This window comes from Monodelphis domestica, chromosome 4 (assembly GCF_027887165.1).
Source record: "Monodelphis domestica isolate mMonDom1 chromosome 4, mMonDom1.pri, whole genome shotgun sequence".
NCBI classification, from domain to species: domain Eukaryota; kingdom Metazoa; phylum Chordata; class Mammalia; order Didelphimorphia; family Didelphidae; genus Monodelphis; species Monodelphis domestica.
The window spans coordinates 366,597,696-366,611,423 of NC_077230.1; the positions used below are offsets into that span (position 1 = coordinate 366,597,696).

General features: G+C 39.3%; 1 protein-coding gene across 26 annotated transcripts in view; it reads left to right on the forward strand.

Moving 5' to 3' along the window:
- MACF1 (microtubule actin crosslinking factor 1) overlaps positions 1 to 13,728 on the forward strand; it is a 404,892-nt gene that overhangs the window by 360,473 nt on the left and 30,691 nt on the right. For all 26 annotated transcript variants that reach the window (XM_056795193.1, XM_056795199.1, XM_056795200.1 and 23 more), the window contains 11 exons: positions 1,057 to 1,179; positions 1,303 to 1,404; positions 2,202 to 2,303; positions 2,417 to 2,590; positions 2,680 to 2,835; positions 2,961 to 3,161; positions 6,178 to 6,306; positions 6,842 to 7,015; positions 9,106 to 9,261; positions 9,585 to 9,791; positions 9,896 to 10,015. In XM_056795193.1, coding sequence (XP_056651171.1) covers positions 1,057 to 1,179; positions 1,303 to 1,404; positions 2,202 to 2,303; positions 2,417 to 2,590; positions 2,680 to 2,835; positions 2,961 to 3,161; positions 6,178 to 6,306; positions 6,842 to 7,015; positions 9,106 to 9,261; positions 9,585 to 9,791; positions 9,896 to 10,015 — 1,644 coding nt within the window. The remainder of the gene's footprint in view (positions 1 to 1,056; positions 1,180 to 1,302; positions 1,405 to 2,201; positions 2,304 to 2,416; positions 2,591 to 2,679; positions 2,836 to 2,960; positions 3,162 to 6,177; positions 6,307 to 6,841; positions 7,016 to 9,105; positions 9,262 to 9,584; positions 9,792 to 9,895; positions 10,016 to 13,728) is intronic.

Genomic DNA, 13,728 nt, shown 5'->3' on the forward strand with positions numbered 1-13,728 from the left:
AGAATTTAGCCAAGTTTAGTACCTATTTGATTTGTTTTCTCTGAAGTCCCCCTTCCCACTTACTCAGTTCTGTCTACATTAGATTGTATAATCTCTCTCTGGTGTCATAGCAGATCCTTTTGTTTTTCTCCTTTTCCTTCACATAACCTCTGTTCTCTCTGCCAATCCAGGGCCAGCTTCAAGGCCTCTCTTACAATATGCCTCCTCCAGGAGCCTTTCCCCTCTGCTCCCATTCTTCACAAATGGTCACTTACTCCCCAGACTCTGAACACTTATATGCTGTTACTTAGGCTTGTTTGAAGATTCTTTTTGGGGTGAGGGGAAGAGGAAATAGGATTTAATCTTTCAGCTAGATGTAAACTCAGTAATAATATGTCGCATTTCTTTAGCTCTTTGCATGTATTCTCTCATTTGATTCTCAACAATAATTCTGGGAGGTAGGGGAGTTCAAAGAGTAGTAAAAGCCCCCATTTTGTCAATAAAGTAACCAATGCTCAGAGGAAAAGGAACTTTTCTGAGGTCACATAGTTAAATGGTAGAGCTAGGCCCAGGATCATTCTTTCAAAAAGCAATGAATCTTCTATTTTGAGGCAGTGGATATGTCCAACAAACTAAAATAAGCCTTCAGAGTATATTGTTCAAAAACAGACAAGTACAGCTGCCCAGTAGTGAATCTATTGCTCTTTCTATATGATCCTCACAAATGCCTGTAGTTCTCTGAAGCCAGAAACACCCTTCTTTTGTATCTTTTTAGAATACCTTGTTATCAGCCTTTATAAACCGTAGGTGCTCAACAAATGCTGGAGAAAAGAAGAACCTTAATAAAGTACCAAAAACCTAGTACAGTCTCCCTGGTCTTCTTTGTGTACATTAAAAAGACCAGTCTGGAGAGCCTCGATCCTTAAGAATCAAAAATACAAGAAAAACCAAGACAACTGTAGAACATAATTGGCAAATCTGTTACCTTCTCTGTTCTGAAGGTTAGGAATTACGTTTAGAGAGTTTGAGTCATTTCCATCCTTCTGTTTAACTCATCCTGTATTCATTTGCACACAGACTATTAAGGAAGAGACAGATGGTCTGCATGAAGAACTAGAGTTTATTCGAATCCTTGGAGCAGACCTGATTTTTGCCTGTGGAGAAACAGAGAAGCCAGAGGTGAAGAAGAGCATTGATGAGGTATGAAGACAAATTGGCTAGAGTCCTCCAGAGGAGACACAGTGCCTATCCTCAGGCTAGGAAGGAAACATGGCAGATTTTGTTACTGGGGGGTTCTATTTGTTTTTGTTTTTTGTTTTTAAGATGAACAATGCCTGGGAGAACTTAAACAAAACTTGGAGAGAGAGACTCGAAAAACTGGAGGAAGCCATGCAAGCTGCAGTACAGTATCAGGACACCTTACAGGTAAGAGGCCAGGAGAGGGCTAATGGAAGAGAGAGGCACATTCGAAACAGACACCTTCATCTGATGGCCAAGTTCCCAGGCACTTCACTCTCAGGACTGATGATTTCACTGTTTCTGCTTTGTTCTACTCACTAGCAACTAGGGAATAGTGAGGTGTATATAATGTAGTATACATTTCCTGGCATTTCTGCTAATCTGCATTTAGACTGACAGACCTTTAAGGAAGGGAAGAAGAACCTTTGAGATCATCTGCTCCAGCCCTTCATTGAACAGAGAAAGAGGTTGTACTAGAAAGATTCAGGGATTTGTCTAAGGTAGCAGATGAGACTAATGAGCAGTTCTTAGGTCTGTTCAGTGACATGTTTTGACTATTAAACTAAATTTGTCCAGGAACTATTCCAGAGGACCAGGAAGGCCAATATAAGGTGCCTGTCTTGATGCATGCCCCTACTAATAAGATCAAAAGAACTTCTTGTCTTGTGTTTTTACCTTTATGCATCAGCCTCCTATTAATAATCTCTCAAATGACAGGGATCGATTTTAATCTGTGTCAAAATTCCTGGTTTTTATCCAAAATTAATCAAACCAGGATATGATTCTTTAATTTTAGACCAAAAGTAGTGGACCTTACAAGATCACTTTCTAAGCTTCTGTTGTTGGAATGAAATCTACTATTTTTTTAACCTAAAAATGAAAATCACAAGGGGATTGAATTTGCCTCTATTTACCTGCAGAGGGGCCATCTACTTTTCCTTAGGTTTCCATAGTCTGATTTTTCTAACTTTGTTTGATTTTAGACTATGTTCGACTGGCTAGATAACACTGTGATTAAACTCTGCAACATGCCTCCTGTCGGCACTGACCTCAACACTGTGAAAGATCAGCTAAATGAGATGAAGGTTTGTTTCCTGAACATGGTTGTGAGGGCTAATTGTACAGATGGAGGCAGGGATGATCTTTGAAAGATTTCGTCCTCTTCACATGCTAATGATAAAGGTTTTGTGTTTGATAGGAGTTTAAAATGGAAGTATACCAACAGCAAATTGAGATGGAGAAGCTAAATCATCAGGGCGAGCTGATGTTGAAAAAAGCTACTGATGAAACCGATCGAGATATCATCCGAGAACCACTGACAGAATTAAAACATCTCTGGGAAAACCTGGGTGAGAAAATTGCCCACCGGCAGGTATGGTAGAAGTTACCAGAAGCATCTATCCATTACTCCCTTTGGTTTTCACTTTTCCTAATTTTTTTTGCCTTCCTTTTCCCAACCAGCACAAGCTAGAAGGTGCTCTGTTGGCACTTGGTCAGTTCCAGCATGCATTGGAGGAGCTGATGAGCTGGTTGACTCACACAGAAGAGTTGTTAGATGCACAGAGACCCATCAATGGAGACCCTAAAGTCATTGAGGTTGAGCTTGCAAAACACCATGTAGGTCATCCATTTTCTCTCTCTAAACCTTTTGACTTGAAACCCAAAACTTGACCTGACACCACCCCTGCCCCCTTGAATTGATTAAACCTGCAAGAGAAGCTAACATGTTCAAAATTCTTTAGGTTCTAAAAAATGATGTGTTGGCTCACCAAGCCACAGTGGATACAGTCAACAAAGCTGGCAATGAGCTTCTTGAATCCAGTGCTGGTGATGATGATGCAAGCAGCTTAAGGAACCGATTGGAAACAATGAACCAGTGCTGGGAATCAGTGTTGCAGAAGACAGAGGAACGAGAACAGCAGCTGCAATCAACCCTCCAGCAGGTAGGTGGCATTCTTCCAAGCAGACATAGCTGTGCATGCATGCATGCATGTCTCTATATTTACAAAATCATGAACATTTAAAGAGTTGGAGAGTCTATAGAGTCCAATCTTTATTTGCAGACCTCCTGGTAGGCTCCTAAGACAGCACATTCTATTTTGGTTAGCACTCATTGTTAGCAATTCTTTTCCCTACGTCAAATCTAAATTTGTTCCTTTCAAACCTCCACCTGTTGGTTCTTCTTTCTGCCTTCCAAAGCAGAATAAATAAGCCTACTGCTTTTTCCATGTGACAGCCCTTCAGATATCTGAAGATAGTTAGGACTTCTAGAAGAATAAAAGTGCCACTGGTTTCTCCATATAATTCTTGTATGACATGATATCAAGGCCCTTTTCCCATCCTAATTGTCTTGCTCAAGATATTCTCCAGTTCAAGGGGGCAGCTGATAGCCCAGTGTATTGAGAGCCAGGCCTAGAGATGGAAGGTCCTAGGTTCAAATCTGGCCTCAGACACTTCCCAGCTGTGTGAGCCTGGGCAAGTCACTTAACCCCCATTGCCTAGCCCTTACCACTCTTCTGCCTTAGAACCAATACGCATTACTGATTCTAAGATGGAAGGTAAGGGTTGAAAAAAACAACAACAACAAACCCACAACAGACAATATCAAAAAACAAAACAAAAAGTTAAAAAAAAAAGATATTCTCTAGTTCATCAGTATCTTTCCCAAAAAAATGTGGCACCCAGAACAGAACAAACTATTCCCCCAGAAGTGTTTGATTTGGGTAGAAGGCAGGAACCGCAGCATCTTCCCCTCCTGTAGCCGTGAAAAAATGGGGTTCAAGTCTGTGAATTTTCAAAACTGTAAAAATAATTTTTAGTGTCTTGATTTAAATCAAAAATAAGTGGTCGCCATGGGAAAAAAATTCCCAAATATGAAAATACCCAAGTCAGCTGGGTTTTAATTAATACAAATGAAGGAATTAAGGGAAGGGAGAGAGAGTAGAGAGTAAGAGAAATTAGTATGAAGGGCCTTGGCCAAATGGCCTAGGCCTGAGCCTTAAGGGAGACTAGTCAGTCTTTAATCACTCACCACAAGATCATCCTAAAGCAAGCTCCAAATCTCAAAACTCCATCTCCAACTCTGAACGCCAACCAACTCAAATTCAGTAAGTTCCTTCCTTTTAAAGAAATTTTCTCCTGTGTCACCTCCCCTAAATTTTCACATCTACCAATCACAGTAGATGCCTTTCCCAGGACTGCCCATTCTTAGTTCTCACCTTCTCTGGGTAGACTAAAACTTCACACCTCTTGTTAAGCTTGCCTTTTGTAAGTTGCTTGACCTTTTAGGGATTAATTTAACCATTATAGATACTTAGCACCCTTTTGTATTAGATTTAAAAATAGACCCAGCTTAAGGTTCTAGCTTAACTATAAGTATGAGTTGGGGACTTTCCATTGTTCAGTAAGGAGTTTACAACTTTATCTTCCCCTAAGGCACTGTCATGAGTAGGGTGGAGTAATTTTAAAGTTCTCACATTGTTACAATAGGGGAATTTGCTTAACCAAATCTTCTAAGGTACAGTTTGAGCTTTTTTAAGTTTTAAGATTAAGACTCCTTCACCCTGAATACTGTGCAACTTATTATGTAGCTTAATATCACATGAATAACCTGCTCTAATTAGACTTCCTTACATGACAACTGCTGCTGCTGCTGCTGCTGCAACCCACTATACCCTACTGTACCTTATTTTTGTCAAGTAGGTTCTCTAAACCCCCAAAGGTGAGATTTTATATAGATATCTATTAAATTACATCTTCTTAGGGGTCATAGCATTTCCAAATCAGAAGATGGGTGTAATTGGTAACTGAGGCCTGACAACTTATGGCACAGCTCCAGATAGTAGAAACAGCTATGCTGTTAGAGTGAGACCATATTATATTGATTTTTATTCATTGATTTTTGCATTACAATTTTTTTTAATCCAAACAAAACCACTCATTGGACAAATGACAAAACAAACAAAAAAATCTCAAACTCCATGAGTGGTTAAGCAAAATAGTTTTCTAAATTATAGTTACACATGATCATGCATGCACTCATATCCCTTTGTTACTTTGGTTGGACTGAATCTCTAATGTCACTGCTATAGAGAACTCTCATTGAAGGAAATCCCCTCTGCCAATACAAATGGGTGCCTGCTCAGCCACATGTAAGCTTAGAGTTGCTCTGTAGACATTGAGAGCTGTAATGACTTTGCTGAGGATTGCTTGGGGAATATGTGAAGCAGAACTTGAACTTGAACTTGCTTCTGACCTTGAAATCACACCTCTGTTCACTACACCATGCTGCCATTCAAATGATTAAGTAAACTAGGACTGTGGACATTCACGTCAACAAGGTAGCACCAATATTGTTCTTTGTATTTACTCTGATATCTTAGTCATGGCATGTGGGACTCCAAAAAGGGATCTCACATATCATCTAGTATAATTCTTTCCTTTTACGGAGGGGAAAAAAGTAAAAGGTTTTTACCCTGGGTCACATGAAACAAATAGTTCCTAGCAAAGCCAGGATTTTAACCTTTTATCTTCTAACTAGAAATTCAGCACATCATCCTGTCCTCTTCCTTTGAAAGGAACAATTTGTGATCTACTAGAGCTACTCTCACAGACCAAATCTGTGGGATCAGACGAAAGTCTCTTGATATAATTATTAGGGTAGATGTCTAATTTCCTTGAAATATCTGAATCTATAGAATAATGAACTGTGTTATTAGGAGACCCCTTCTACTTGGTATTTTGGGTAGTACCTTTTGCTGTAGAGGATAGAAATGTTTATTAGTCAATATCTAGTCTAGGCTGGATCCTAGCTAAGTAATGGGATGACTCTGTAATTGTCAGAATCATTTTTGCCTGGAGTTGGATTCTATATTCAGTAATTTCAAAAATTAAATTTTGAACCCAAAGGTTAACAATTGCTGACATCCTCAATTCACAATCTGAATTTTTTTCAAATAGGCCCAAGGTTTCCACAGTGAAATTGAAGATTTTCTCTTGAGACTGACTAGGATGGAAAACCAGCTTTCTTCATCAAAGCCCACAGGAGGTCTTCCTGAAACAGCACGAGAACAACTCGATGCTCACATGGTAAAAGCCCCTGAATTAGAACACTAAACCCCTTTTTAAAATCAAAAACCTTTTCTTTGATATGTTTTTTTTTTGTGCTGATGTTGATTTAATACAGTATTGTGCAGATGAGCACTAATCCAGAGCTTTTATCAGTTTATGTCATTGTCAGTAATTTTTTGGGAAATTTGGCAAGTAAAAAATTTTTACATTGATCTGTAGGGCTTAGACAACTTCATTTATTGATGACGAAATAACAAGAGAGTATAGCGATCTATACTCTGCATCTGTAATTGTAAGATGGAGATGTACTTCCTAAGAGAACTATTAGTATGAATTTTGAGAAATTCTAATATGGCATTTTTTCAGGAATGAATCTCAGATAAATCCTTGTAAACTTGAGAAAACAAATTCCATATTGATAGTGGCATAAACTAGCTCTGTGGCATTCCCCAACTCCACCTCATTCCTTATGCATATGCAAATTTTATTGAATTGAAATCCCATTGAAATATGCCTTATGGCTATTTTTGCTGCCTCTTTCAATTCTACACAGGAACTCTATGACCAGCTGAAAGGCCAGGAGGAGACATATAACCAGCTGCTGGACAAGGGGAGGCTGATGCTGCTAAGCCGGGATGACTCTGGATCTGGCTCTAAAACAGAGCAGAGTGTCACACTCTTAGAACAAAAATGGCATGTGGTCAGCAGCAAGATGGAAGAAAGGAAGGTAACTAGTATAATGAGCATCATCCCTGGGTTGGAATAGACAAATTTTCATTCCTAAGGATGTCACCCACAGAGGTCATCTTTTCTGGTACAAACTACACTGATCTCAGTCAGCTACACTGCTTTGAGTGGGTGATTCCCTCAATGTTTGGGCTCTCTCTTCTCAAATTCGGTGTATCTACTTACCTTTTTTCATGTCATATGCCCCTGTTAAAACATAATAAGCCCTTCAAAGGCCTGGGAATGTCATTCATTTTGGCTTTGTATCTCTGCAGGATGTGGATACAGTCTGTTCAGGGTGCCAAATTGTATTAGGGGATTATTTTAAGTGGGAGATGATAATTTCAAGATCAGATCTGCCAATCTCCTCCCTCTTTTTTCCCTTTCTCCCTTCCTGTCCTAACTCTCTCCTCCCCTCTCCCCCACCTTAGTTGATTCTTCTGTTGGTAGCACTGAAGTCAGCTCAAAGTGAGTCTCTTGGTATATCAAACAAAGCACTCTCTCTTATCTAAGTTTAAGTAAGGGGGTTTATTTGGGAGAAGGGGAAAGGGAAAAGAAGTTGAAAGGAGAGAGGGCTTGGGGTTTCCCTAATACTAAAACAATTCCTAAATTGGAGGATGGTGGAATAAAGTTCAGATTTGGGGAAATGGCCAACAGGTTTGAAGATTCAGTCACTGGAGTATTATAGGGAGAAACCCAAGAGCAGGACTTTTCTGTCCTTTCTCCTTTCTGTCCCAAGGCAAGAGACCCAAGTGTTTTCAGTTTTGCTCTTCAACAGTTCCCCATTCTATTTAGAATGTCCTCCTTGATTGACAGGTTCTGCAGTCCTGGCTTCTCCAGCTCTGCTGCAGACTTTTCTCATTTTCTCTCCTCCACAACATTACAAAACCTAGCACAGGCTATAGCACGGGCACTTTAATAAGTACTTGTTGGCCAAATGGGTGGACAAATTTACCCTGATGATAAAATATTTTCTCATTTCCTGGAATCACTAGTCAAAGTGGTGATTCACTTTGTGACCTTTTTTTTAGTCACTAACTTTTAACTCTTACCTTGAAGGGAATGCTGATGACTTCTAAAAATTATGATTATTGATAATTCCTTTCCCTCAGTTTTATACATAACCTATGGGCAGTTTCCAGAGACATTTTCAAAAATCAGGACACATGGTATGAGTTCTATAACAGAAAAATCCAGGGTGGGTTTTTTGGTTGTTTTGTTTGTTTGTTTGTTTGTTTGTTTTGTTTTTTTAAGGAAAGGAAAACAAAGCAATTTTGAATAATCAGATCATATCCTTTTTCAGAATAAGTACCAAAACCAGTTGTATTCTTGCCTACTTCTAACTACACTGTTGCCTAAAGATGAGGTGTGTGGCAAGTATGCAGAAGTGTAGAAGAGATAGCCATAGATTGTGAGGGTAGAGGTCCAAATGAGTATTTATAGTGTAATAGTTTTGTCTTTACTGAACCTATTAGAATTGGAGTGTCCCTTGTCCTAATTGGGTCCCTTTGCATTTGTGTTTCAAGTCTTTATGCCGAAATTTACAGGACCTTGAATTTCAAGGAAGAAGAATAGCTGTGCCTGTCATTGCCACACATTTACCTAGAACTACTAATAACTTTCTGGCTGCTTTTATTGCACTGATTGCTTACAAATATAGTATGCTGATTTTTTTGGTAGCACGCTTTCCCAAAGTGGACATTTATACAATTCTAACAGATCAATGAACATACTCTCCTGGATTTGACAAAGTGAAGAATAAACTGAAGGAAATGAGGGTTTTCCCAAGCCAATTCACAGATCCTGCAGCTGTTCCTTCCCTTTCCATTTATTCCTTTCCATTTATTGAATGGTTTCCTTCCCTCATGCCAATTGAAGGCTTCTCTTCTGTATGCACACTTCTTGTCCCTTTGTTCCACTTCAGCCACTAGCATTGAAATCCACCCTTCTTGATAAACAAGTCATGTTAGTGGTTGTCTTAATGAGGTTCCCCTTTTAGAGGTCATTTCATCTAGTACACAATGAAGTTTTTATCTTAGAATCCATAATGCCTAAACTCACATACTTTCTCTTTGTGTCATTAAAATTCAGTCAAAGCTGGAAGAAGTACTCAACCTGGCAACAGAATTCCAGAATTCCTTGCAGGAGTTTATCAACTGGCTAACCTTAGCAGAGCAGAGTTTGAACATTGCACCTCCACCCAGCCTCATCCTAAACACCATCCTCTTGCAAATAGATGAGCACAAGGTATCAATAAGACATGATAATATTATCTTCCTTTGAAAAAGTGTGCATGAAAGGGACTCCTTATTCTGGGTATAGCAGTGGTTATTCTGTCTCTTTCTTTAGAGTAATAGAGTTACAACTCACAGGTATTTGGTACTTTACATTTATTAAAATTAAAAAAAAAAACCCTGTGAAGCAGAAATTATAGGTCTTGATAGCAATTCAGAAAATTGACTAAAATGACCTGGCAAGTAAGTTACAAGAGTAGAATTTCATCGCAGTTTTCTGACTCGAGTCTATTACTTGTTGTCTTCTAAGATTTGAAGAACAGTGTTCTCTTTCAGGTTTTTGCCAATGAAGTAAATGCCCACCGGGACCACATTATTGAATTGGATCAAACTGGAAATCAATTGAAGTTTCTCAGTCAAAAGCAAGATGTTGTTCTAATCAAGAATTTATTGGTTAGTGTTCAGTCTCGATGGGAAAAGGTGGTCCAGAGGTCTGTTGAGAGGGGTCGATCTTTGGATGATGCCAGAAAGCGAGCTAAACAGGTAAGATTTCTTTTTTAATTCTCAAACAATACCAGTTATAAGCCAGCTTCATAGGACCAAACCTCATACTCTAACATGCCAATATTTTTATTTTATAATTCTAGTTCCACGAAGCTTGGAAAAAACTGATTGACTGGCTAGAAGATGCAGAGAATCATCTGGACTCAGAACTAGAGATATCTAATGATCCAGACAAAATTAAGCTTCAGCTGTCCAGGCATAAGGTAAGGCAGTTAATTGATCACAGGTCAATCACTAATATAAAAACAGAGATTATGGCTTGGAAAAAATAATATGACTCTTTTTGAAGAAAAACAGCTGGTAAGTAAAAACAACACTAAAAGAAGACAGACTGCTTAATTCAGTAACCAGTTTAGGTCCCTCAGAATAGATAACATTCTTCCCTTGTCTTGCTAGATGCAGTTGTTTTGTATGTTAATTTTTCCTAACTATTTTTCTTTGTTACAAGGAAAGGTTCTGGGTTGATGGAAAGTAGACTGGGAAATAGGTGTGGTGTAATAGAACTTTATATCAATAAAATAAATTCAGTTCCCTTTATAAAATGTAGAGAGAAGTGGGATGGTGGAAATTAACCTACTTTTAGTCTAATTCCCTCCAACCAGAGGAGTGTCATGTTCCTTTCCACTAAATCAGTCTTGCCTCAGACGTTTTATATGAAAAACATCTTGATTTTAGTGGACCTCAAGCCAATAACATAGTAGAGTCGTCATAAAAAGGTGATGACATTTTCAAACTGTATTATGAGAAGTATGATGTCCCTAATGAGTAAGAGGGTAATTCCACTGCATGTGCCATCCTGAGCAACCATATCAAAAGAACTACTTCCAGTTCTGGGACCACATTCAAGGAGAACAGTAACTAACTGAAGTCCTTCCAAAGGAAACCAACCAGAGTAATAAAGGACTTATGACTCTAAAAGCAGAAGTCTGTTGTAGGTCCAGGGATAGAGAAAACTACAAGAGGGAAGATATGTATTATCTTCCTGCACCTTGAGAGGCTGTGACATGGAAAAGGCATGGTGAGACTTGAGTCACTTGGTCCAAGAAGGCAAAGTTAATTCTCAGAGAGTATGGAAAGGTGACAGATTTATAAGCTTATGGGAAAGAAACATCTCCAAACAATGAATCCTAATGAACCCTTAGTGAGAAAGTCTGGAAAAGAATTTCTTTCCTTGGGTAGGTTGGACTCTTGGCTTTTCAGGCTCTTTTCATCTTGGGTATCCTGTAGTTCTCTGAATTCATTTAAACTTCTCACACTGACCTAAGTGCCAATTCAACGTGACTTCTGCAAGAGCAGCTTTTGCCAGACATCAATTGCCAGGTTTTGTGTCTTGGATAAGAGAATTCTACCCAGTTTCAGCCAAGTGAGTGACAAAGTCTCTCTTGCTGCCTTTAAGTCATGCAGGGCTAAATGTTTGCATACGTTTAGGTACATTTTGAAACGATGGAGTTACTAGAATCCAAGTAACAATTACTAGGTCCATTAGTTTGGAAGTAGTGGAAGACCCTAAGAATTTGCCCTTGACTCTGTTCTACCCACGCATTTTATGGTGACTTAGCTAGTGGCATAGATAGCTTGGACTTATCAGGTTTATAGATAACTTGAAGCTAGATTGAATAGCTAGCATAGCTGAACTACAGCAGCAGCACTGGGATAGTATCCACAACAATAGGAAATGGGTCAAATCAAGCCTAGGAATCCAGTAAGGATCTTTGTAAAGTCCTGTCCTTGGTTTCAGAAAACCCATAGAGAAAAAGCCTCACAAAACAATATTTCGTGTAAAATACCTAGCAAGATTAGTGACTGGCAGGGCAGTTCCACCAGGAGCTAGCACTGTGGCATGACAGCCAAAATAAAGACCTAACATGGCATGAGGCCATCAGAACAGAAATATCATATCCAGAATAGGAATCCTTTTGTCTGGGTCAGACCACAGCTAGAGTATTGCATTTAACTCAGACCACCACAGTATAGAAAAGAGATTGGTGAACTACAATGTGTCCAGAGAAAGGTCCCCAGGATGGTGAAAGGTCTGGAAACTATAGTATTCCAGGACTGACTGAAAAATCTGGTGAAGAAAAGATTGAAAGAAGCAGGTTATAGTTATAGGGCAGTCCTTTGGAATGGTTTGTTTTTTTGTTTGTTTGTTTATTTTTTAATACTATTTATACTGGCTGTCAACAAAAGAGATGCAAACTTTGAATTCAAACTTCCTAACACCAAATGATCCAGGATGATGATGACAATGATTAACATTTACATAACACTTTAAGGTTTATAAGGCATATTACAAATCTCATTTGATCTCCCAACAAGTCTGGGAGGTAGGTGCTAATATTATCCCCACTTTATAGCTGAGAAAAATGAGGGAAATTTTTGCCTAAGGTTCCTCAACTAATAAATATCTGAGACTCGATATAAACTCAGGTCTTCCTGACTCCAGGTCTGGCACCCAATTCAGTGATCCTCTAAAGTATAGTGTGCTAACTCATAAGGTGGTGTGAAACCCTCTGTCAATAAAAGTTTTTAAGCAAAATCTGTATGACACTTTGTTAGGATTGTATTTGGATACAGGTTTTAGGGTAAAGGGCCTCTGAGGTCCTTTTAATTCCATGATTTCTTGATTCTGTGATTACAAGGAATAAATCAGTGTATATATGAGTTGGTCTCATCTTGTGCTACTCTAGACAACAACAAAAGGCTATGGATAGGGGCAGCTAGGTGGCTTAGTGAATGGAGCACTAGGCCTGGAGTCAGAAGGCCCTGTGTTCTAATCTGGCCTCACTTCCTAGCTGTGTGACCCTAGGTAAGTCACTTAACTCCCATTGCCTAGTCCTTACTGCTCTTCTGCCATGGAACTGGTATTGATTCTAAGTTGGGGACAGGTGGAGAGGCTGTGGATAGCAAATTTTAAGAATATTTGAGGGGGATACATTTTGTTTCAACACAACAAATGCCTTTGTAATTCCCCAGACAACTTTCTCTAGGAATAGTTAAATAGTTAAGCACTGCCTAGGTATAGTTAAGCAGGATTGCCTAGTAATGTGCTAATGACTAGTGGTGCAACCTGCACTCCAGTGTTGTAGTTCACTGAACAGGAGAAAGACTTTAAACTTTTCTAGGGTGGGGCCAGCATGTGCCCTGACTATTTCTGCCTTTCCATATTATCTTCATTGCCCTCATTGTTGTGACTTCTGTGGTATCTTTTGGACTCTGCTTCCTTGACTGCTGTGAGTAGCTTTGAAAAGTTCCCTTACTACAAAGTCAACAGAAGGCACTGTCATTTTCATCCTTTGTCCATTGATGTGGCCAGAAAACTTTGTGCCTTTCTTACTGTGAAGATGGGATTGACTCTCTCCTTACCTACTTTTAATCAACCAAAAGCTAAGTAGGGGAGGTTTGAAAGCCATTTGCTAAAGTGGTTGACAACTCAGAAACAACTGACCATTCCCTGCGCAGTGTTAAGCAAATTTAAAGACTGCAATTCATCCCCTTAGTGGAGGAAGGGACAGGAAGGGACCTAACAAAAGGTCTTTAAAAGGACCTAAACTTCCTGTGAGGAAGTTTTTGCACAAGGTCTTTGAGTTCTTGAAGGATCTTGGACTGGGACAGCAATGAGGAGCTATGATTTGGGTGAGTGAAAAGCTGACTCCTTTCCTGACTTCTGGAGAGATTAGTTTTCAGAGAGGCCTCTGGTCTTGGAGGAGCCCCTGTGGGTAGAACCCTTTTTATATTCACCACTGTGTCCTCAGGCTGAGGGCTAATTAGCCCTGCCTGGATTGAGCCAGGGCCAGAGCAAGTAGTTAATGTTAGGCTAGATATCTTACTCTACCCTTTCCCTACTTTCACTCTTCCTCTCTTTTTGTAAATAAATCTGCTAAAAAGTCATTTTGATTTGAGCTGTATTAATTTTTTT